We start from the raw sequence: 25,932 nt of genomic DNA, 5'->3' as shown, positions 1-25,932 counted from the left end.
ATACTCCAGTTGACATTTTTCGGGGGGTTTTTTATGGGTTTTTACACATAACAGCAAAAGCGCAATTCATGAAAGCAAAACCTGAGTTGGAATTTATTAAAGTTTAAAGCTTACGCTCTTCAAAAGACATCATTCAGGGAATGAAAAGCTAAGCCCCAGGCTGGAAGAATATATTGGCTAAACACATATCCGATAAAATAATTTGCATTCTAGTTACACGAAGAACTCTTAAAACTCAACAGAGAACCACCCAATTAAAAAATGGGCAAAAGAGCTAGAGAGACGCCTCACCAAGGAAAATATACGGATGCGAAGATGCTTAACATCCTGTATCATTAGGGAATTGCAAACTGAAACAATGAGGTGTCCCTGTGCAAGATCGTCTATAATGGCTAAGGTCCCAACACTGACAGCGCCAAGCGCTGATGGGGAGGTCAAACGGGACCTCTCAGAATTCACAAACTCTCAACAGAGCTCATTCACAGCTGGTAGGAATACGAATTGGTGCAGTTTGGAAAAGTCTGGCAGTTTTTCACAGAGCTAAACAGTCTTAGCATTGGATCAAGCAATCTCACACTTGGGTATTCACCCACCAGAGTGGAAAACTTAGGTCTACACACAACCCTGCCGACGAATGTTTACAGCACCTTATTTGTTAACTGCGAAAAACTGGAAGCGATCAAGATGTTCTTGAAAGGTGAACGGAGAAACCAGGATCTTCATAGATGGACTAATCAGCGATTTTAAAAAACGGGTTATCAAGCAACTGTAACGCCTACTGCTCGGTGAAAGAAGACAAGCTGAAATGGCTGCATCGTGTAGGATTCCAACTCCAGGACATTCCGGGAAAGGCGGCAGAGAGCCCGGGGGCTGCCAGGGACTGGGGGAAACGGGAGGAATGAAGCGGTGAACACAGGGGACTTGCAGGGCAATGAGAATATTCTGTATGATTCTGTAATGGGTACATGATATTACACGTTTGCTAAAACCCACTGAACCGTACAGCGCAAAGGGTGACCCGTAATAGAATCCGGAGACTTGAGTTAATGCCCCCGTACTGGTTCCTGAGCAGTAACGAATATCACACGAACGCCAAGTGTTGGCGAGGGAAACCGGGAGGGAGGGGAGTAACTGGAAACCCTAGTGTTGGCTCACTGTTTTGGAAACCTAAAACTTGTAAACATGTCTTTGAAACTTTTTAAAAACAAATTAGTATGACATGTGGCAGATTACTGTAAAGCACTAGCTCCAAGAAGATGGAGCTACTGCAAACGTCTGAGTTTGTTTCAAAATTCTGTTCTCTTGCAGATGGACCGGATCGGCTGGTACTGCTTCAGTGTGACAGATACAAAGACGGAGAAGCGGTAGCACGCACGGGTTCCTGTGTGCTGAGCTGCGGTGAGTGTAGGGCTAGATTCGCGATTCTTGTCACATCTGTGTTTCTATGTATTCAGACACCCTCCTTCCTCAGCTTGACTCCACAGAAGCACTGTTCCCGGCTCCGCTCCTTCACCAGGGTCCGCACCAAAATCAGCATTTAATTCAACAGGCGAGAAAAGGTAGTCAGGTTAGATCTTACCCAACTAACCCCCAACGCTGAGGCCCTTCCGTCCGGCTCGCCACTGTGTCCCATTTCCTAGAACGGCTTCTGCTACAGAAGTACTCAGTAAATATCAGTGAGTCAGTGAAGAGCCGAGTAGCTTAAACATTCTTTTAACAGTCAAGCATTTACTCAAATTTAAAATGATGAGTAGTTAAAAAATACTGTTAAAGAAGACGAGACCAAACTAAGGTAAAACTCTAACAAATAACATTTATTTTTCTTTTACATATGTATTTCACAGCCCGAACATCACATCGCCTTCAGAGAAAGGTGCTTTTATGCCATTATATTTTACTATTTACCACACAGGCATTAAACATTCTCATTAACATGATGAGACAATTTGCTGGTAAACATTAAACACACACACATTGGTTTCAATACCTCAAGAACATTTTTTGGTCATAACCAAGGAGGTACATCAAAATATGACAACATTGGCTAATAATTTATAAGCAAATAATATTTTAACTCTGCATAGTTTATACAATAGGCTGTGGTAATAAATAATATCACCAATCTCATCAACTATTAACTGGCCACGAAAAGCCTAACATTCATTTAAATTATGATACGAAATGCTCTATCAGTGTAGTTTCAACATAGCCTTAAATGTGGTGGGTGCTTGACCCTGAAAGAAAAAAGTACTGAACTGGTATGTCTGGTCAACTACAAATATGTCAGGTTCACGTGTTACATTCCTAACATGGAGGCAGGTAATTAAATAGAAAAACTAGCAGTCCAAAAAATGTGAGTGTGCAAATTGTAAGGAAAACATTGCATTTAAATTTGCACTCATTTGCAAGTTACAGTCCTAGCTCAGTAAAAACACTAACAGGAAAAAGAATCAGCAGGAAGGAATGGACATGACCTCTCCCAGCAGAGAACTAGTCACTGCACGCTTCGCCACGGCTCGGAAAGGGTGTCCGCTCCTCTAGAGCGGCTCGCGCCCGGGGACTCCCCTTCCCTGAACGCAGGAGCCTGCGCGCACGCTCCCACCAGTGGAAAGACGAGGAAGAAAAACCCGACTCTGCAACATTCTGCTCCTCAGTTTGGTACGAAGGTCCTTCCCGTTATTATAACTTACTACCACGCGAACTTCTACCTGCAATGGTTTCTGAATCAGGTCTGCTAAATGCTGTAAAGCATAGCTACCCTCATCATACAACACTAGGGTTTGGTTCTGAAGTACGTCAGCCTGGTAGCAAGGTGCATGTGCAGTCACTCCACCAGCCTGTACGGGCAACGCTAGCTGGGGGCGGCCTCACGTTCGACACAGAGATTCTCTGCATTGTTTCCGGTGTGGGAACAGCTGCTTGGCAAGCAGAAACGCCTATCCGTTACTACAGTGTATTTTAACTGAAATGTTTATAAAAATAAAGCCCCAATCTTGAACTCTACAGAATGTCGAGAACTCTGTTGGGGATGTTAAAAGCACTGGGCAAAACCCTGGTTTTGAGCGTGCCGTCGGCCCCGCAGGAGAAGATGCGGTTGCCCGGGATGATGTCGATCTGCATGACGCCGGCCCCGAGGTTTCGGAATATGGACTGCTTAGCGTGTTCATTTTTGAATGAATGAATCAGGCCATGGCCTGTCAGTCTCCAAACCTGGGGGAAAAGAGAGTAAAAACACAAAGGGTAAGTCGTTAAAAAAGAGAAAGAGACCAAAGATCAAAGAGTGCGGTGGGGTTTCTGTTCCCCAGTCTTGACAGCATAGACGGCTAATAGCACATTCCAACGTCTTGCACCGACTCACCTTTATGTTACCTTCTGCTGAGCCTGTAGTAAAATATTCCTCACAGGGAGCCAGAGCCAGAGCCTTAATAGCGGAGTCGTGGGCCTGGAATGTGTGAATCAGCTGCCTTTGCCTGATGTCAAAAATGCAGACGTAGCCTTTCCTACCTCCGGAGATGAGGAGCTGCTGTTTGGGCGCGTACTGAAGGACCGTGGCACCGTGATCGTGGCACGTGAAACCTGAAGAAGGAGAACACCGGAAGTCTCTCCCAGACAGTTCTAGCCTGCCAGTTCAGGTAATGTTTAAATGCACATTTAAATAACACAAATTACTGACAAATTTTTCATTTCAATTTCTGTAATCATGATCCAAGTATTTAAAAAAGATCCCAAGCAGTGACAGAAAAAACGTTCTTATTCACAATCTCAATATGAAAACACATGCAGGAAGTTTAAATGTTAAGCCCAAACCAAGTTACGCTGCCCCGTAAGAAGCCTGTAGAAGCGACAAGCGCAGAGGAGACCAAGCTTCTCCATGATCCGCTCAGCCACCACATTCATGCCCACCATGACAAGCATCTACCCCTTCTTAGTTCCCGCCCATACAGCCTCATCACAAGTTCCTGTCAGGTAAGTAACAAACTCAACTACGGTTGTGTGACAATGACCAGCTACAAGGTACGGAGTTAGCTTTCCCAGAATTCTCTGCATTTTAATATAATTAAAGCCTTAAGCCAGTATGTGGTAAATCTTTAAGAGCTGTTAATTATTCAGAAAAACAATGTGCAATCAAATAAAATTGAGAAATAACTATACTTTCAAAAGGTGTATCAGTAGGATAACAAAACTGAAATCTCTTTCCGTCAAAGAATCCACCCGGCTATGTTTAACCCAAATGTACTGGAGCATAGAGCCTTCTCTCAACAGTGTCATGTGAAAAAGGGATCTTTAGGACACCAGTTGGGAAAATGGTCTTAAAAGGAATAATATTTTAAGTGGCGTTGTTCATATTTCTTGTTCTTCTTATAAGGTTTTTTATAGTTAGGTGTAATTCTTTAAAATACCTCCTTCCTACTGAGCTCAAATACTTTGCAACTAATTCCTAAAAAGCTTTATTAATAGCCCTAATCTCCATTCCATATTTCCCAAATAGAATACAAAATAGACTATGCTATGCTAGCTGGATAGTTACCTCAGCAAGATAACCAGATATTCATTTATACCCCATGAACAAACACTCACCGGCTAGAATAAAACCAGGAAAGCATTCCTTCATAATGTATTAAAAATCACAGATCTTAACTCACTTACCATGAATGAGGCTGTTTCCAGGTGATATCAATGTGTCCCAGAGGCATACATTTCTGATGAAGAAAACACAATGGTTCATGATGTGCTTTTTGTTACTGGCTTCAAGTCCAATATTTTTATTCATTGCATCTTTTTTGCTCACTCATATTTATAAAGCAATGATTCTCAACTAGGACGAGGGCAGAAGCTAGGGATACACCTAAGAGTTTTTATCCTTTCCTAACCGCAGAGTTCTGTCTCACGTGTCTCTGCCATCTCATCTCCCAACCCCTCATCTTCCCCGTTACCACTCCAGGGAAACGGAGACACAGTTTCCTGAGGAGAAGGGATGTTTCTGAACCCAGGGGTAACCACTGCCAGGAAATGAGAGACATTATTCGTGGCATGTGCTGCCAATGAAAGCAGTGTCAGGCCAAAGAAAATACTGAGTATCAGGGTTACAGCGTCCCAAGAACCCGACAGTATTAATGGGGGGGGGGAAAAAGGAAGCTTTAACATAATTACATATGCTTACTGAGAGCCTACATTAGGAATACTTGTTTTTCTCTTCTTGATAAAGAAAACTACTGAGATAAGAATTACGTAACAAAATTTTTGTATTCATGAGGTGGAAAAACTCTACTAAGTAAAAAAGTCCATACTTTGCAGCAAGAATACCTTTCTGCTTAAAATGTGCTTCTTATTATGCTTCTGTCAACCTACCTATTGTCATTGGACTGTCCGGATGTGGCAACCAGACTTGAAGAGGTGATAAATGCGAAGTCACTTGTGGCCTTACTGTGGCACTGCCAGCTCTACAAGAAACAAAATGCAGATGATGTTACCTAGGAGTCCAAGGCGATCCAGAATCACACACACACCCAATTCTGCTAGCAGTACAGGCATGAACTAAGAACAGTTGTTAAACATCCAGAATAAAGAATAAGTGATAAGAGGATTAGCTATTATTTGCATATTATTTATCCAATGATACTCTGGAAGAGTTAGTAAAAATAGGGAATTAAAGGGTTTTTTTTAAAGATTATCTAACAGGAATAGGATGAACCTACCCAAGCCATTTAATTACATTAAGAGCCCAACCAAACTCCATGTTAATGATCTCAAATACATTTAATAAACTTTACATAATATAAATCATAATAAACACTAATAACCCAAGGAGGGAAACCCCTACATGCCCAGCTAGTAGTCTTAGACTAGTGTGAAGAGCTCAAGTCAAATGAACTTTGTAACCTAACCGCAAACATCCACCTTCCTTACCATCTCCTTCCTTCCACGTGAAGACCTTTAGCAATAATAAAGCCAAGGTCAAAGGGTCCTGCAAGTTATCCACAAGCTGAAGGCTGCCCCAAACCACTCCTAAGGATATTCCAGTACCACTGGAAACCATTTACTGAGCCAGGCATGACTTTTCTTGTTGGATCAGGTGAATGAATAGAAATTTGGAGGCAAAGACCCAGGAGGGTGTCCAGGTATTTTAAAATAGGCATTCTTCTGTTTGGAATTATGGTATTGATCTGAGTGAAGGCAAACGGACAGATTCAAGATCACTTCCATTTCTGTAAAGAATTTATGATAGGGCACTAATTTAAGAGAAATATCTTGTCTCATAATTAAAAACATATGTAGTCCAGAAAAGAAAACTAGAATCAACATATATGAAGCCTGAAGTTCAGCACAGGACAGCACTACCTTCCAGCCCTCCTACCCCACCTGAGCCCCCACCGAGTGAAGATATGTCTGCATCACCCAATGTTTTAGTATGATTTGGATTAATGACGTGATCTATTGCAATTGGTTTAGTAAGAATTCTAGAGCAAATTAGAATGCACAGAACCTGTTAGTGATTCATTTTAGGTACTATATTAAAAATCTATCAAGAAGTCAGTTTTCAAAAAAGTAGGACCACATACAGGGAAAGCCCCTGAACATTTTAAAACATAATGGTCATCCTTCAAGTTCTGAAAAGTGAAGTTTTTTGTTAGTCCTTTCGGTTTAAACCAGGGCAAGAACGGGTGCTGTGCTGCTGGGCAGAGGGGACCCCTCCTCAACAGATCCAATGAGTGAATCTCCAGTGAGATTTAGCGTGTGAAACAGACGCTGCAGAAACAAAGCAGCCTCCATCTGTGCTCTGGGAATGCTGAATGGTACTCACCATGTACGGTTTAGGATTTGATGCCGTTTGGTTTACTTGCCAGATACTCAGAAAACCCTCTCCATCTGCAACACCACACTGTAAGAACGGCATGAATGTTAAACCAGCTTCTTAGTAAGCATATCAAAAGCAAAATCGCTGACGGAGAGTCACTCAAACCTCACTTAACGTTCTGCCTACGCCTATTTCTATCACTGTAGTTCCTAAGAAAGTCGGGCACTATAAATATCCTGCAACCTTTTAAATGCTTTTCCATACCTGTTTCATTTTCCTCCAAACATCTCTAAGATAATTTAGTAACAAACTAGAAGGTTTCTCTCAGGTGCTTGATCGAGCTTACAGGCACCAGTACACTCAACAGAGCGCTCTTTACTTTCACAGTATTTAATATCTTTAGATGGATGATTGATCCATATAAAATTCTGAAGACCTGTCCTCTACTAGGCGCCCAGGGGGGGTATAGAAGCAGACACCAGTAAACTGCCTGCCCAGCTTACATCCAGGTCACTGAATTGGTTATTTTAGATGTAGTTTTACTAACCATCTACTCATAAATATCTTTTTCAGATGAATTTAGCAGTAAGCCCCAAGAGCCAACCTTGTTGCCTTGTGAATTAAAATATAATCTGGTAACTCTTGCGTTGCCGGCTTGGCGGAAACAGACAAGCTGCTGAGGTCGTGTCCATTCAAACATTCGTACGCTGCCATCCTGAGCACCCGTAAGATCTGAAACACAAAAGGGAAAGCAGAAAATAAGAAATGAAGAAGCTACAGAGTTCCAATATTTCCCATTCTATAAATGAATTTCAAAAAGACAGGCCATTTACAAAGCTCTGGGTCACAAATAAAACACTTACAGTACTGGTGGACTGGGTGGGAGGTCATTCTCTTAACATTGTGTAGATTCCTTTTCATAAGCTTTAAAGGAAGATAAAAGCCCAATTCATTTTGCACATCACAGAAGAGACAAGAATATGCCTCAGCCCAACTCTTAAGTTTTATAACCTTTATTCCTCTCACAGCTGCATTAGTACTAGCATACGCCCTGTTGTGGGTTTTCTGAGCCACTTCACATGTGACACTTGTCCGAACAGACCATGGAAGCAGTCACTGGCACAGCCCTGGCCCGTGGGGCCAGGCACTAAGCGGCTTCATCGAGTGAGTAAGAGACTGTCCTCCAAGTGCCCTCCCTGCGGACAAGGAGGAGTAGCTGCAGATTCTTCAGAGCAGAACGAGAGAACGGGACCCCTTCAACCGGTGACTAACAACCACCACCAACGTTACAGACACGTTGGTCGAACACCTGTAGTAGCCACAACTCCTCTTTGTCTCTGCTTTACCACCTGGTGCCTCTCGGTTTGCTCACCTATCAAACGATAATGGGAGATAATAAAAGCACCTACCACCTCGGGCTGTTGTGAGGGAAAGCGTGTACCCGACACAAAGGAAGTCACGCAATCTTAGCTACTATTATTACGGGTACTAACGGGTCACTGCCCCTGATCTTTAGGATCGTTCCTGAGTCAAAGTGATTTCAACTTATTTTGGGTGAGTCCATGTGCAGAAGCCTTACGTAATAGTAAGTAACCCACCACGCTGGCTCCGGTGCTGGTCTGCCCACTGCCCAGCCAGGGCAGAGAGGAAGGTGGGTGCACCTGACTTGCTGAATACGGTGCCGCACTGGGCTGGTAAAGCGTCGTAGTGGAACCACGATAATCGATGTCGTCTGAACTGTGGAAAACATCCGTGTGTTAATGGGGACATTCCATTGTCCCAACTCAAACTCCAATTACAGAGCTGCTTACGTACCCACAGGACAGGCTGTACTTATAAAGAATAAGTATCCATAAGAAAAATGTAGGTGTAATTCCTAACCATAGGCAACTTTAGTACTGGTTAACTTTTCCCCTTTAGACAAAATTTATAAATTTAATGTCGTCTGGGGGCAATTTTACTGCTGGCACAAGTTGGAACAAATGTCTGCTTTGAAGGATTTAACACAAATGTTCTTTTTATCATGTATAGAAAAGGTTATAAGGTCTCTTCAAATACAGATATCCCACGTATCAAATTCATACACATTTTAGAGAAATCTCAGTTTAAAGATTTCTTCAAGTATTAGTAATCATCACAAAAAAATGTTAAAGTAATGTTTATGATGGACTGTATCATATTACATGGTTACATCAACTCTGTAGTAATATTATATGCTGACATCAACTCTGAAGTAATATTATATGCTAACAAAACAGAAAACCCAACAGAACAAGGAGAGAGGCTATGATGCACCATTTCCCAAGCAAATAAAATATCCAAGAGTCTGGAGAAAAGACGGAGGGCAAGCATGGAGGAGGAACCCCAAAGAGGAAGGTGTTGCACAACACTGCTGGTGCAGTTCCCATAGCATTACTGAAAGTAGAGTTGTCTACATTTTTATCTGTAAAAAAGGTATGCTTATCAGGTGTTAATCAAGAAGAAACACTGAAAATCACCCAGTAAATGTGACCTATCAGTTTAATTAATATATTAGTGTATTCTACTTTTTAATTATCCACATCAGCTGAATTTACTGAATACTATGTAATTCCTGACATTTCTCTGGGGTTAAATGTCAATGCTATCGTTATGGCATTAGGCTTTGGTATTGGAGATTATTCTGACTCCAACACTATGAATAGTTAGTTCCATGTCTAATGGAGGAAGTACAGTTAACTTGTTCATTGATGTAAGAAGAACCTTTTATTGGCAGCTAAGCCAATTATGTTTGTCTCCTACCCAAGTAAAGAGAGAAACATATATACTTTTCAAGATAATTCAAATCATGTGCATAACCATTTAGTGGGTTCTTTTTAAAGAAGACCTCATTTTAGATACTACACGAGACAGACTAACCTTTTGGATTCTCGGTCGTATTCTTCTCCAATCCATATGTATGACTGACAGGCCAACAGAGAAGTAACATCGAGTTCTTGTACATCGTGTGTTGAAGCCAAGACAATTTCGTTACAGTTCGCCTATAAAGCAGAGTCAGGAATTAAAGCAATTTCACTAAAAAAAAAAAAAAAAAAAAAAAAAAAAAAAGTGCAATCTTTATAATGACTATAGCTTTTACCTTATTAATGGAAAACGCCATGATCATATCTGATTCCTTATGAATGATTTTCGCCTTCCCCCCTGGGTAGCCCAGGTCAGCTTCAACCTACAAAATGTTCATCCGCAGGTTCAGTCGTGTAGCAACATGTGAGACACAAACATTCCACAAAATTTAAAAGGAGGATAAGAAAACATAACCGCAGCAGCAAGAAAAAAGGTACCAGTAATTTTAGTATGCTGAGACTTAGCTTTGGAATTAGCTTAAATTCTCTGATGCCCTGTAATCACCCTGGTTAACAGACTTCCACTGGGGCAAGAGGATACTGGTTAACCGTCACAGATGGCTGGCAGAGTTTTCATTCGCATTTGTAACAGCAGTAGGCCCCTTGCATCTCTTGCAAAAGCGTGCAGACACTGCGGTAAGAATGTGTACGCATCAAGAGGCACAGAGTGGAGGAAAAAGACAGTCAGACAAAGGAGTCATATAAGAAAGTAAACATTGTAAAATAGGGTGAGGTGCTAAGACAGGAATAAGGAAAGTTGGAAAGAACAGTCAGAAGGGGACAAAGGAGACGGATGAAAGGAAGGTGCACTGGCTTAGGGTCAAAGGTAATGGGAAGGAAAGAATACACAGAATCAAGGTGGGAAGATGAAACAACCATGTCTAAAAACAGACTGGAAAGGGGGAGACGTGAAGACGCAACAGAAAGAAGGAAAGAGAAGCATCAACGCTGAGGAAGACCAGGTCGGAAACGGTGGAGGATTTCCTACCCTACACCACTGACGTGTATGGGAGCCGCGAGTGTTCTGATCAGCCCACGTGGTTAGTGTTAGCGGTGAAGGTTAGCTCCCTGAACTCGGAGAATGAGCCAAGGACAAGAGCACGGGACACTACCTTGCTGCGGGAATCCTCTGCTATGCAGTTTTGTTTGACCTGCTCCACATGTTCTTCCACAGACTAAATCACACCACACCGTCACAAACACAAAACACATGCATGAAACGAAATTATAAGGAGAATGAAACATTCCAAATTGAAATGGTCAATCCATAACTTAAAGGCGGTAAAAGCGAATGTGTCAACTTTTCCTTTTAAAAGCACAAAATCAAAAAGGAAAAACCGAGTGAAATATCATGTCCTCAGATGAACACAACACAAAGCAAAGCAAGTGAAATTCAAGGTAACGTAACTATTCCATGCGTAAAAGACCATTTCAGAATAAAAATTATTTGCATACCAGTAATGTAACTAAAAATCCTAACTTAAGCTGCAATCTCTCTAAAAATAAAAGCTGCCTGAATGAGAGGGTGCATTCTATACTACATAGATTCCTATCCTACAGGGGTCATTTCAAATACAAATTGAAACTATTTCTGAACACAGATTCAAAGTACTGATAATTATTTCACTCTTACTCATAAGAAATATATCCATGAAGGAGGAGTCAGGGATCAGAATTCCCATCAACTGTTTTATTATAATCAAATTTTTCTCCTTACAGGTAAAGAAATGTTTGATCAAATGGGGCACAGGAAAGAAATCACATCAACAGCTTGCTCCTGGTTGATGACAGGGTCATTAGGGATGGCTACAATTAGAAATGACGGTTCTGCTCTGCTGTGGAAACCTGTGAAGGTTTGATCCGAGCAACACACTCCTCCTGGTACCTCTTGGAGTGACTGCTTCACTTTAGCCAAAAGGGCCAAATTCTCTGCACATGCCTTCGGCGACTGCCCAGGGCTGCTGCCGTGGACAACGACAGAAAGGTACATGTGTGCAAGGCCCACTCTGCAAAAACCAAACTGCTGAAGAACCTTTTGGCCTTTAATCAAGTCGCTGAGTTTGCAACATTTATTGATTTCGCAAAAAAACTGTCTTATGGAATATTTTTCTTTAATATGTTCAATGAGTAAAAATATCTTATGAATATATCTAAAATTTCAGCATTTGTCAAGAGAATTTTCTAAGTAATTTTTTAAAATGAGGCAAAATTTTAGAATTTTTAGGATTAGTTTGTCAGTCAATTCACTGAATTTATCAAATTTACGAGTGCCAAAATCCTATTTAACGATTTCAAAAGATAAACAACACTTATTGAATGGGTAGTTTTGATAATTGTTCCATATTTCTGAGCTTAGTGACCAGTTTTTATTTTGTCTTAACAGCTTTAACATTTTTTCAAATTTTTTCCTTAATGAAAACAAATTTTCAGATCTGTCTACTCAGTACAATAGCCATTAACCATGTACGACCATTTAAAGAAAATTAAGTCACACTAGCCACTTTTCAAGTGCCCAGTAACCATATGTGACTGCTAACTACTGTGTAGAAAAGATAAAATTTTCCATTATCACAGAAAGTTCTACTGGATAGCGCTAGACAAGATAATAATTCCATTCCGTAATTTGAAATTCAAAAGGTACAAAAAAGGGTACAGGATAAAAATTCTTCCCATCCTAACTCCCACCATGTACTTCCCATCCATGGAGCCAACCAACTTACACAGCATTTTAAGAAATGTTCAATTTATCTCTATCCTACCTCCCTCTTCCTGGAGACCCTCTGCTGGTAGAAAATTTGAAGAGAACACACAGCATGGGCTGCTGATCCCAAGAACACGGAGACCAAGGGGCAGAAAGAGGGAGAGGCTTAAAGAGGAGAGAAACCTGAGAGAACAGATCCTGAAGGACAAGACTGGGGGTCCCAGCAACCTAGACCCCGGGCTTCCCACAGCCTCTGAGGCTCTGACGATACAACCAAACCACCACTACAAACTATGAATAATTAAAGTATATTTTCAATAAATCATTACATTTAAGAATTTGAAGAACTAAACACTCAAAAAAAAATCGATCCTTCAGTGAACTGGCTTCCTGGGAATGAGAGAATCCTACCTGAGCAAGTATCTTATGTTAAGTCTATTTCTTAGATTTCTAGATCTTATTCTACAGAATTTGGACTCAGCATCACTACAGGGAATACTGTACACAGTGGACTGAATGAAAGAGGAGAAGAATCTGGCTCTGTGATTTCCCTAACCCGCCCTACACACCAATAATTTCAATACCATCTGGATCTTTTGTTATCAAAAAAAGCTTCTAAGACTCCAGAGAATCCCCACAGCTCATTTCCCCTACTTCTTCACTTAGGTACATAATTTTAAATCCATACAGAAAATCAGTGACTATTCACAAGGGCTGACCACAGTTACCATCTACACCTGGGTGACTAATGAAAGAAAGAGTCGGGTAGGTTCTGCTACTCCAGGTAGAGGAGAAAATGGAGACACAGTTCTATGTTTTACCTTGGGAAACTGAGCCATGTAAACTGTCCCTCTCAGTTTTCACTTTTCTAAGTGAAATTTAATTCATTCCTCTTTTCTCATAGATCTTGTGTTTGCCAAATCTTTAATCTCATCTGATACTCTACTCTGAACACTCTCCAAACTGCTCCTTACCTCACTCCGTAGCCAAATGGACTCATGCTCATAGAACAGACCTGTGCACCCTTCATTTTATAAGGAAGAGATAACTTCCAGCTCTAAAGTACCAGTCTCCCAAATTCCTGATTCTTCTTGAACCCTGTATGGCATTACATTATTCACTTAAAAATACCTCTGCCTCACTTTATAAAAGCAAACTTCCTTCATCTCATATTGGTATTTCTGTAGTTTATTCTCTTTCACAAAATCATCCTCAATTTCTTGCTTCTAAAGGTTATCACGTTCATTTCTAAATGCTACATAAATAAGATGCTTTTAAAGGGCTATGTTAGATTTCCAATACATGCTATTCAAAGAATCATAATATTGAGTACATTCATTTATATATTAAATTACCCAAATCATCCATCACATGTTTATTATTTGTAAAAGCCCAACAGCAAGTATTGCAAAAGAAGGACCAACTTTCACTTGGTTATACGTGATTCACCAAGGGACCTATGTTGGCTTCATTGTTATAAAATGAAAATTATAAGATTTTATCTTATAGAAGAAATTCACTGTAGTCTGGTAAACTAGTACCTATAAGGTATGAAAGATAGTAAGTTCCAATCAAAAAGTAAATCAAGCACTGACTTCGTTAGAAATGTTAAAACTAAACAAAAACTACAACAGAAATTTTTTTTTTCAAAATACCTCACTCTGTTTTCTTTTCTTTGTGAAAATGTATCTAATAAATGTCTCTTGAAGGACTTCTTGTTTAACGAGGAAATGCCAAAGTCGTTTGACTGGAAGTGCAGAAGAATCCCGGGATCTATTAGAAAAAATTAACATATCTTCTTTTACTCTGTAGAAAATAGGCTTCATATTTGCAGAAACTTTAAAAAAAAAAACACCTCTCCATTATCTATTGCAAATAAACATTATTAAGCTCAACAAAATTTTAAAATTTCTCTTTTAATTTTTAGTTCTTTTAAAAATCATTCCTTCATCTAGAAATTAATTCTCTAATTACAGCTTCTCTGAATGAACAGGTTGAGCTGTGAGTCAAAAGAAGTTCTTATTATTCTCTTTTTAAATTATATTGTAGGGTTGGTTCTCTTGGTTACATATCACCACCAATGAATATAAGGTCACAGATTTCATTTTTAATAGCCCACCTAAAAAGCCTTCTCTTTCAAGCTTGGAATACTTTTAATTATGGGACAAATGCTTCACAAAAATTACTGCCAAAATGTCAGCAGCACCTTGTTTGCTTATGTAGATTCTTCTTCCAAAATATTTCTGTATAAGTTCTTAAAATAATGGCTAACATATAATAAATGTCTTTTTCTAATTATAAAAGTAATAAGTCTATTGAATTATAGGTAATAGTGGGGGAAATGTTTTCTATCTAGATTTCTAATGTTTTCCTTAAAACATTATTTTTTCCTTAAAACATTATTGTTTCCTTAAAACAATTTCCTAGAAATTGAACTGCAGGTTCAAAGTTATGAATGTTTTTATATAAACATAATATGGGTATATTTTGCCAAACTATCTCCCGGGAAACTTAAACCAGGCTACACTTTCATGAGCATTGTGACAGCGTCCTTACTTGAATGGAGTATTTTCCGGTTCTAGCATTGCTTTATTTCGAAGAATAGCTGGTCCTGCTCCTGCTGAAAGGTCAGTTGGGTATGTGTTGATATAGTTAGGGGGTGGTCCTTCAAACTGATCCATTTTCTCTTGCAAGATCTGTTCCCAGTTCTCCAAGTTTTTAATCACAGCAATACCTAACGGTGATGTCACAGGCAACTCTAAAAAGTGACAGAAAATGTCATCTTGTTTTGATAAAAAAAAAAAAAAAAAAGGTGATCATCATCCATATGCTTTAAAAATCTGAATTTTTAGAGCCCAAACCGCTGAAAACACAAATACACCTGAAAATGTTAATCTTCTACCACTTGGATTCTTAGTGCTTTTAACAAAACAGAAGGCCAGCTCTCTAAAACGAACTGAGAAAATGTGTAGCTTCTCTAGGCTGATTTCTTGCTTTTTCTTTCCAGCCTCTGGGTAATCAGGGGTTCCTGCTATGAATTAAAATCACAGACTGGGGCCTAAAAAAAACACAAGACCTCATAGAATCTTTAATTTTTAGTACCAAATGCTCTTTTCTATAGATTTTCATGAAGACAAACTCAATGCTAATTTATTATGTTTAACAACATTAATTACTTACCAGAGAATTCCAATCCAGCAATGGGAAAGAAATTCTTCACGTTGTGAAGTACTAGCTTAACCATTGTCAAATGCAGAAGAGCCCAGCTGTTCAAGGGAAACAAACAAACAAATTCTCCTTCACTGAAAATAACATCAGGAGAGAAGCACAGTGATGATTCCTGTCAATTGTTTAACCCAATCTCCAACCCAGGAAAAAAAGCTCTTTTTCTCTAACAACTTGAACCTTTGTAGTCTCTGAAAATACAAAATATGTAACAATATATCACACTTACAATATCTGAAAATTACCTAATGGAAAAAGATTTACCACACAGTCACATGGAATCTAACAGCATATCAGTGAATATATATTAAGTTTTAATAGCACAGCAATAAACTATGTATTTTTCCCTCACTAAAAATGTTTGTTTCCACTCTAGATGTAAGCTACTCTTTAAAACTAGATGGTAAAGAAATACTCTGCTGTCTCGAAATGTACCTCAAAGGTACAGAACTACTAACCTGAAGCTGTAAGTCAGTTCTTATATAAATTCATGATAATATTACTTAAAATTACTAACATCAGGATTTTTTTAATTAAAAAAAGAGAAAATCCTTATTTACCTGTAAGAATTTGGATCCTGATGCTCTTGTATTTGTGTATCTGAAAAAAAGGCGTCATCTTCTTCTTCATCGCTATGAATGCTTTCATCAGAATCATAGATAACACCACTATCAGACAGGGGGAGAAATGGCTGCAATAAAAGGCAAAATTATTTGTAGATATATAATTGGGCTGTTTTTGTCGTAACTTAATATTGAATATTTTAAGTGGTATCTAAGTAAAAATTTCCTTTCACAAGTGATACTAGACCTAGATGAGTCAAGAAAACTAGGAAAAACTTTCCGATTCCATAAAATAACTGAGAGCTGGATACAACAGAAATACCTCTGCAGCATTAATTACAACAATTATGGAAGCAACCCGGTGTCCACTGATAGACGGATGGATAAAGACGATAAGGCACGCACACAGAGAAACATTACGCAGACATGAAAAAGAATGAGATCTTGCCGTTTGTGACAACATGGATGACCTGCAGGATATTACGCTAAGTGAACTAAATCAGAGAAAACAAACACCATATGATTCACTCATACGTAGAATCTGAAAAACAAACGAACTGGGTGCCGGGCGGCTCAGTCAGTAAAGCGGCTGACTTGGCCTCAGGTCAGGATCTCAGGGTCCTCAGATCCAGCCCCACTCAGCAGGGAGTCTGCTTCTCCCTCTGCCCCTCCCTCTGCTCATGTACAATCTCTCTCTCTCTCAAATAAATAAATAAATAAATAAATAAATAAATAAATAAAAACCTTTTAAAAAATAAATAAGGAAAAATAAAAAACAAATGAAAAACAGACACTGAATCATACAGAGAACAAACTGGGGGTTGCCAGAGCAGGGGAGATGGGCAAATAGGTGAAGCAGGTAAAGAGGTACAAACTTCCACCTATAAAATAAGTAATTCATGGGGAGGAACACTATAGTATAAGGGAATATAGCCAATAATACTGTAATAATGTTGTATGGTGACAGCTGATGACTACACTTATTGTGGTGAGCACAACATAGTGGATACAACTGCTGAATCGTGTTGCACACCTGAAATTAATAGAGCCTCCTATGCCAACTACACTTTAATAAAAAATAAAACACATGTCACAGAAACATTAAAAATCAAGCCTTTTTCTTAGGTATCAACATAGCTAGTTAGAAGTCCAAAGAAAAAGTATACACTAAGAAACATAAATACCAAAGGAAAAACTTTATGAAAACTGTCAGAGAGCTACAGTGAAGGAAAACACAAATTCTTCTAAAAGCTATATAAGAAGACTGAGACATGTAAAACTATAATTCTTTACAAATTAATTTATAGCTTTTAAGTTAATCGCAATAAAATTCTCCCTTGGGGGGGGGGCGCCTGGGTAGTTAAGCATCTGCCTTCAGCTCAGGTCATGATCCCAGGGTCCTGGGATGGAGCCCTGCATGGGACTCCCTGCTCAGCGGGGGGTCTGCTTCTCCCTCTGTCCCTCCCCCGACTTGTGCTCTCTCTCTCTCTGATGAATAAATACAATAAATAAAATCTTAAAAAAAAAATCCATCCATCTCCACTCGCTCTAATTTCATGGTGACTAAAGGAATTACTGATAATGAGATAAAGGGAACCTGGACAGCAGACACAAGTATTCCAGTCACTAGAAAACCATGACGCTGATTAAATGTTAATAAATCTGACTTCTGTTTTAGATCTAAATCCCATACGACTTTCATTCGTTTCATCCGTATCAAGTATCTGATCATTCCTGAATGACTATTCGGTTTCTGGACTTGAGAATAAATATCCAAACTGTAGTCCTTCGGGACGCGGGTGGCTCAATCGTTTAAGCATCTGCCTTTGGCTCAGGTCACGATCCCAGGGTCCGGGGATCAAGTCCCACATTGGGCTCTGCGCTCAGTGGGGAGTCTGCTTCTCCCTCTCCCTCTGTCCTTCCCCCGCCCCACTCACGCACTCTTGCTCACTCTGCTCTCTCAAAAAAAAAAAAAAAAAAAAAAAAAATTGAAAATAAATAAATAAATAAAAATAAACTGTAGTTATTTCAATGACAAGCTGCCTCTGGATTCTTATGTGATATATATACATAAGAATTAATATAATAAACACATACAAAACTTGTGCTCCTCACACCGCTTACCTTTGCAACAAAATAGTCCCACATACTAAGTTCAGGAGGAATAAATTTTTCTTTGTAAGACGGTCTCTCTGCAGGCACTGGCGGGGGGGTAGCATCTTTTACAGGTCTTCCGGGGACTAGCATTCGCATGTTGAATCTCCTACGGTGTTTGTCTATGTCTTCAGAAGGAACAGGAGGTGCTGAATAAAGACAGAAGAGGGAAAAAACCCAGCATTTATCTTCCATTATTAATTCAAAGAGTTAACGTTAACTTTTCTTTTCAACCTACTTTTGCCATGTTTTACTTTAGACTAAATTACTTCCATCTGTGTTCTAAGCTTTTGCACCCGTTTTCCAGCAATCATGGCACAGACGCAGATGAGGACAGAGACGCAGATGAGGACAGAGCATCAGAGAATATCCTGCCATGAAGTAGCCTATGCGCTACACAGAATTAGGATTAGAGTATTCTAGGCACAATGCATCAAATACATGGCATCTCCATTAATGCTTGAGTGAGTGTTTCTGGCTATGCTGTTCAAGGAAGATTCACTGAAGATGCCGGATGTAAAGCATGCCTTTAAATAAAGAAGGCAGACGCTCAGTGTGAAAAGGGACAACAGAAACCAGTGACTAAGGGTTTGGATGAATGAGAACAGAGAGAACAAAATGGAGGAAGCATTGCTAAGAGGGTTATTTCAATGGAGCCAGGAGGACACTGAGGAAGTGGGGGTTTATGCATCTCCTGTCTCCAACTCTCGTAACTGCTTCTGGATTCCACTAAAAGCCAAGGCATCTGCTGCATTTAGAATGGACATAAACGGACTTTTCTTCACCTAGCACTAGTCGTAGCAACCACTCACATACAGATTAGGGTAACTGTAGCCACAGCAGTACCATCACATCTCCTTCAAAACAACTTATGTAAATTCCCGCTTTCCTCCCTAAAAACTGTAGCCTCCTTTGTCTCTCCAGAGCATGCTTTCAATTTCGGTCAACTCTGTGTCTCCCAGACTGCAACCCCGAAGTCCCCAAATAAACAGCACAGATTTTATTTTACAGCTGCAATTTTGTCTTTCTTTCCCCCCTGGTTGACAAGGCTTACATGACTTACATGGCTTACAGCTAGAGTAGACCCCATGAAAATTTAAATCAGATTAGGTCATNNNTGCTAGTAATTTCCTGTCTTTCTTTAAAACAACTGAAGTTTTTACCATGATCCATGAAATCCTAAATGACCTCACCCTCAGCTTGTTGTCTTACCCTATCTTTGTCCAGACTTGCCCAGCTCAAGACAGCCACTCTGGCCTCTTCTGTAGTTCCTGGAAAAGGCCAAACTCATTCCTCTCTCATGACCCGGACACTCCCTTAACCATCTGCGTGAAAGGCTCTGGCCCCAAATACCTGCATGGTATGATCCCTGACTTTTCCAGAACTCTGTTCAAACAGTCTCACTGGAAATGTGTTTCATGACCACTCTAGACTGTTCCCACACGCTTTCCTCCATCACTCTCCACCTACTCTGCTTTATTTTTATCACAGTTCTTATCATAACCAAAATATTATTATTTACTTGTTAATTTTTTTTACTGTGTGTTTACCTCCACTAGATGTGCGCTCCATGAAGGTACGGGATTTCACCCCAAAGCCCAGAACACTGCTTGGCATATTGTAGGTGTTAAGTGAATGCAAACACGAATGTGCATTACGCATGGATGACTTGACGAATGAATAACCATGAAAAAATAACAGAAAATTCAGGAAGAGAAAGAAGTGATTTAAGGGGAAAACTTTCAAATTCGAGGTGGACTACAACAAGGTAGGAACTAGAGGAAGAGTCACCCACATATGGTGGGAGTGAAAGCAATGAAAGTGGCTAAGGTCTCCTTCCCTACTGCGACTCACAGATTTACCTTTAATTCAACCTTGGGCGCCTCGGTGGCTCAGTCGGTTAAGCATCCGACTCTTGATTTCGGCTCAGGTCATGATCTCGGTCATGAGATCCAGCCCTGCATCGGACTCCATGCTCAGCACAGAGTCTGCTCGAGATTCTCTGTCCCCCTGTCCCTTCCCCCACTTGCACACACCTTGTCTCTTTCTCTCTCAAACAAATACCTTTAAAAAAAAAATAATTCAATCTTGGGCAGTAAGAACAGATCAGAACCAGTGCCATTTAAAATCTTTGTGCCACTGATTCCTCATCTGTAATAGGATAATTTCTAAGGGTAGATTAAGATGTTTCAGCACCAAGATGGAAACCTTTCCTATGGCATCGGCCTACACCTCACCATATCCTACCATCTTAAAAAGTGGAATGAAAAATACATTCTACATCAAAAACTAATGATGTGTGGTGACTAACATAATAAAATTAAAAAAAGAAAAAGAAAAATACATTCTAGTCCATGAGGGAAGAAAAAAAAATAAAATGGAATTTCAAAAACCATATGCATGACTGGAAAGGCTATCCTGCACATGACCATGACCTAATCTGAAGCCTATTGCTGGCATATTCTATAAAGATTATTTAAATCTTCCTTCTCTAATAACTATCCTTTTCCCTTTCCATCCCTTAACATTCTCCTCACTTATCTTTACCTGTCCTCTATTTCTTTCTTATCCTCCTCAAATTTGTCCCGGTTTATCAAAAAATGTTGAACTGAAACTATATTTTTTATTCAAACATTGAGTTTACTTATTTACTATCCTAACCAGAGTGATTATATTTTAAACATCATTGATTTTCAAAATAAAAATTCTTAAAACATTAAAAAAATCTTTTAACACTGGAAATTATTTACATTTACAAATATTATTGGTATCAAATATTTCTTACCTGAAATATTTTCTGATTGCCTTTGAGGTTTCACAACAAGTTTCACACCTCCTCCAAAAACAGCAGCCCACATTCGATTATTTAGTGGGTGGGCTGCAAGTCGAAACAGTTCATTGGAGGAATTTGTAGCTAGAGCATGTATTAGTAAACTTAAGTAAACGGCAACAACAGCTTCACACAACAAAATGTTCAATTTTGGCTGATCTTCATCTTGAGCTGAACTCAAGAGATTAATGAGTGAGCTCACACCTGTAAGGGTACATAATAAGAAGTATATCAGCAGAAAGCTCCAGAAGAAAAAAAATCCAAATTGGTAACTTAACCAAAATTATGTATCTATATTATATAACATATATCCATAATCTGAGCAACAAAATAAATGACAGAAATGAATTATAGCCTATGGAATAAAATAAGACCCATTAGTTTATAAACTAATAAGTATAAGTTTATATACTAAAAAATGAGTGAATAAATAAATAAGAAGGAGAGACAGGAAAGCTCTTCCTCATAGTACAATTTCAACTAAAAGTAGAAAGAATGATATAAAATCAGAAAAAATCACCATCCAGTAATCCCCACAGGAATATCTGATTCAGGTGAGTGTCATCACTGTATGCTAAAAGTGGGTAGAAGTATAATATTTTATACAGTCTCAAACTATCTCTTCAAAAGAGACTTATTAATTGCAAAGAAAAAATAGTAGCTTAACAAATGAGAAATCCGGCAAAAACTACCCTAACAAGCAGTCAAAGTTAACAGCACCAGCAATGGAACCGATCATGTGCCTCTTGACACTCTGCACTAAGGGCACAGGATCTCTTTTGTGGTAACCCTGTCAGAAATACATAACCTGAGTCTAATATTAACAGAAGGTCAGGAAAACCCGAATTGAAGGACATTCTAAAAAATAACTGGCTAGTACTCTTCAAAATTGTCAGTCATGAAAGACAGAGAGGAAGAAGAGGAAGAAGAGGAAGAGGAAGAAGAGGAAGAAGAGGAAGAGGAAGAAGAGGAAGAGGAACAACAGCAGCAACAACAACAACAACAACAACAACAACTAGTCCATATCAGAGGAGACTCATGAGACATTACAACTAAATGTTACATGGAAGACACGAGTAGGACAATTGGTGAAATTTCTGTAAGGTCTATAGGTTAGAAGAACAATATTGTATCAATGTTAAGATGCTGAATTTGAAAACTGTGCTATGGTTGTGTAAGAAAATGTCTGTTTTTAGGAAAGACATATTAATATATTTAGATGTAAAAGGGCATCATGTGTGCGACTTCCTCTCACATACTTCAGAAAAAATACATATGTACACACACAGAGAGAGAGAGAGAGAGAGAGGGAGAGAGAGACAGATGAAATGGTAAAGCAGGTATGGCAAAATGCTAACGTTTGGAGAATCTGGGTGAAGGCTATACAAAAATTCTTTGTACCGTTTTTGCAACTTTTTGTAAGCCTCATTTATTTCAATAAAAAATTAAAGTGAAGACAATGTTTCCAGAAAGTTAGGTATAAGTGAATTTTAAATATATACTTTGAGTTTGTCACTTGTTTCTACTGCCACTCTTCACAACAAATAAAGTCAGAGTTATAAAGCAAGTAGAGTAAAAACTAAATGACACAGCAGACCAGGAAAAGGTATGAAGAGAGTGGAGAAGGTCTGAAATAACTGATGTGGAGAATGAGAAAGAGAGCTGACCAGAGAAAGAGAAGGACTGACTGACAGCATGACAGAAGTGCCACAGAACGGTCACTCTTATCCCAACATACAAATTTACACTGGAGAATAACTGTAGTCTCTCTGATACATCTGTGAAAATATCTCTGTGATACTGTTCTCTAATTTAGGATTTCTAAGGATAAGGAAGAGGATGTGCTCACCCTTATGAAAGATGTTAAACCTTGCTTTTTTATTCTGGTCAACACAGCTGGGTTTTGAAGCCTTAACTTTCTGAGTCTTCAGACAACATTACAGTACTTAAGAATTCCTAATCCATGGCAGAAAACATCATCAAAAACAAACAAATAAAAAAACCATTCACCAAATCCACAAAGAACAACAATCAGGAAACCAGTTAGTAAATTTTTTTAAATGGAATTGCCAAATAGAAGATTTAAAAAAAAAAAACAAAAGCAAATAAACAAAAACACTTAAATTCTCACCAGGCCATTGAGCAGGAGAAGAATTTGGGGTTGCATGCTCTTCAATACTTTCTGTCCTCAGTCTTCGACGATCACTTAAAAGAAGTCCTTGATAAGCCATTCCAGTAAATTGGTTTCCTTCTGTTTGACTGCTAATACAAATACGGCTCAGTTATTTAGCGTCCTGACAGAGCTAATAAGCGATTGCACTTTATATATATTTCTTTTCGATGATTATAATGACATTGAGTCATTTTTTTCCATGTTTCAAGTTTTTACTTAAATTCTAGTTAGTTAAGGGGCGCCTGGCTGGCTCAGTTGGTAGAACATCGACTCTTGATCTCAGGGTCATGAGTTCCAGCCACACATGTTGGGCATAGAGATTACTTTAAAAAAAAAAAAAAGAAGAAGAAGAAGAAAAAAATTCTAGCTGGTTAACATATATGGTGTAATATCGCTTTCAGGAATATGACATTTAGTCTTTTTCAAATCTTTTTTAGATGCCATTAACAATTGAAAATCTTTTCTAAATTCACCCATTTTTATTAAAAATAAGAATCTGAGAGTAAGAAGACTACTGTTGGTACTAGAATATGTTAGCAAGTTTCAGGACACTATTTTCTTGCATTTCTTAACTCTGCAAAGTTGAATTAAAACATGAACTAAAATGTGGAGAATCATAGCTTAGAAATATCTAATCCTAAAGCCAAATGTGCCTCAATATTTATTTCCCTCATCTTTGTGGAGCTGGGGAAAATACAAAAGCAGAAAGTAAAGCTAACTCCCTTCAGAGTCAATCATAGCCTAAGGATGAGAAAATACACATTTTAAAAACACTCATTTGGATTCTCATTTGGTGCCATTTTAACCAGTGAGTGATGTCAACAAGTGGTTTTTGATCATTAAGAGGACCATAGTCAATTACATAAACTCTTTTTTCCTTATTTACATTTCCAAGTCTCTGTAGTTACTTAGACGTGGCCTCACTAGACTAAAAGCAGAGTACCAGCCTTATTTTAAGGGAGTAATTCCTTTTGTAATATCAAGTCTTCCCACAAAAGGCTGCTGAATTTATAAGGAGAAAACATAGACATATGTTTAATAGAAATTAATGTGATTCTATTTATTTTACAAACTTTTCATTAATGTGATTCATTTAAATCTGGGTCATCTTTCCAAGTGATTCAATTTCTTACTTACATTGCCTTCATTATTAAAACGCAAGGTTTTAATTTCCTATAGGAAAATTTAAACCATTACTTCTCATAGGTATCACTTCCAAAGATTTTTTTTTTTAAGATTTTATTTATTTATTCAACAAAGATATAGATAGCCAGCGAGAGAGGGAACACAAGCAGGGGGAGTGGGAGAGGAAGAAGCAGGCTCATAGCGGAGGAGCCTGATGTGGGGCTCGATCCCAGAACGCCGGGATCATGCTCTGAGCTGAAGGCAGACGCCCAACCGCTGTGCCACCGAGGCACCCCCACTTCCAAAGATTTTTATAGTATATGTAAATGAGCAAGTAAAATTGATTTTAATAATTCTATGTAAGAAATGTAGTTTTTGAGTTTTTTTAAATGTATTTCCTCTTTCAACTGAAAACCAAACAAGTAGGAGATAATCCAATGCTAAAAGAAATGGTTCTTATGGAAAAAAAAAAAATTAGAAAACTTCGTATTAGAAATTATTTTGAAGACTGGAAAATTACTTTAAAATCAAAAAAGACAGTGATGATAATAATTTCCATTTAGTATTTATCATTTTCTATATGCCTCTGTTGTTACTAGGTGACAGCTAAATTAAAGTTATTTTATTTCTCCTTCTCTCTCATCTATTAGAGTATACGTGGCAGTCACATTTGAGGATTTTTCCGTCCGTAGGAAATAGAACTTTCATATAACTCAGGAACAGTTTAGTGTTTTTACTGTATTAATAATTTAGCTTTTTTTTTTTTTACCTGTAGCTGTGACTGTCACATAATGCCTGGTAAATTGATGCAGAAAGTGACGCCGCTAGTGAATGAAGTGTGTGCACCTAAAACCAAAACAGCCACAGTTACATTTTATACTAACATTTCTATATACAACAGTAGTATCTTAAATATTAGAAAATGCCCAGCAAACTATCAATATCATAAATAAGACTAGATCCTAAGACTACTAACTCTACTTTAAAACTCCTAAAATAACACTCACCCAACTTAAGATGCATGCCCACAACAAAGCTAACGGATTCAGACACATCTTTATCAAATATTTACTTACTGTGAGCCTGCCATTTACCAGGCTCTGAGCAAAGCGCCAATGTTCAGCTGTTAGTGGGACGGTTAGCTTAAAGGTTAATATTCCAAAAAAGCAGAACCAAAGTAAGTATACAGTTTTCTAAGCTTTTATTTAAACTGCCTTACAAAATTCCCCTTGGTGAAAATAAATACTTGATCTTATCAATAGGAATGAATTATAAATGTTTAGCTATATCAATCACTATGTGAAATGGCTGATTTTTCAGAAAGCAAGTAGTTTACTTAGTACTCATGAGTAGTGCATACTCTTAGAATTTTGAATTTAGAAAGTTTAAAAATTATCAATATAAAAACTAAATCCTAAAAAAAAATTCTGAATCAACATTTTCAGACTCATAAAATCTTAAATTTTATGGGACCTTAGAAATA

The 25,932-nt window shown here is 38.5% G+C and overlaps 1 protein-coding gene across 3 annotated transcripts in view; it reads right to left on the bottom strand.

Annotated features, from left to right (window-relative positions):
• Positions 1-1,793: 1,793 nt before the first annotated feature.
• The window catches only part of DMXL2 (Dmx like 2), a 142,990-nt gene continuing 118,851 nt past the window's right edge, over positions 1,794-25,932 (bottom strand). The window contains exons 26-44 of one of the 3 annotated variants that reach the window (XM_008705966.2): positions 25,219-25,295; positions 23,283-23,413; positions 21,107-21,355; positions 18,292-18,470; positions 16,165-16,295; positions 15,560-15,645; positions 14,936-15,137; positions 14,035-14,152; positions 10,791-10,853; positions 9,915-10,001; positions 9,695-9,816; positions 8,395-8,533; positions 7,660-7,720; positions 7,401-7,528; positions 6,803-6,880; positions 5,350-5,441; positions 4,648-4,700; positions 3,359-3,576; positions 1,794-3,210 (exon numbers count right to left, since the gene is read on the bottom strand). In XM_008705966.2, the coding sequence (XP_008704188.2) occupies positions 3,001-3,210; positions 3,359-3,576; positions 4,648-4,700; positions 5,350-5,441; positions 6,803-6,880; positions 7,401-7,528; positions 7,660-7,720; positions 8,395-8,533; positions 9,695-9,816; positions 9,915-10,001; positions 10,791-10,853; positions 14,035-14,152; positions 14,936-15,137; positions 15,560-15,645; positions 16,165-16,295; positions 18,292-18,470; positions 21,107-21,355; positions 23,283-23,413; positions 25,219-25,295 (2,424 nt within the window). In that variant the 3' untranslated portion in view covers positions 1,794-3,000. Of the gene's footprint in view, positions 3,211-3,358; positions 3,577-4,647; positions 4,701-5,349; positions 5,442-6,802; positions 6,881-7,400; positions 7,529-7,659; positions 7,721-8,394; positions 8,534-9,694; positions 9,817-9,914; positions 10,002-10,790; positions 10,854-11,872; positions 14,153-14,935; positions 15,138-15,559; positions 15,646-16,164; positions 16,296-18,291; positions 18,471-21,106; positions 21,356-23,282; positions 23,414-25,218; positions 25,296-25,932 lie in introns of those variants that run through there. The other 2 variants (XM_040620638.1, XM_040620639.1) reach the window with 2 other exon arrangements.

Source organism: Ursus maritimus, unplaced genomic scaffold, assembly GCF_017311325.1.
Source record: "Ursus maritimus isolate PB19 unplaced genomic scaffold, ASM1731132v1 scaffold_35, whole genome shotgun sequence".
Taxonomy (NCBI): Eukaryota; Metazoa; Chordata; class Mammalia; order Carnivora; family Ursidae; genus Ursus; species Ursus maritimus.
Note: the sequence above shows the minus strand (reverse complement) of the source record. Positions and strands in the feature narration are given on the sequence as shown.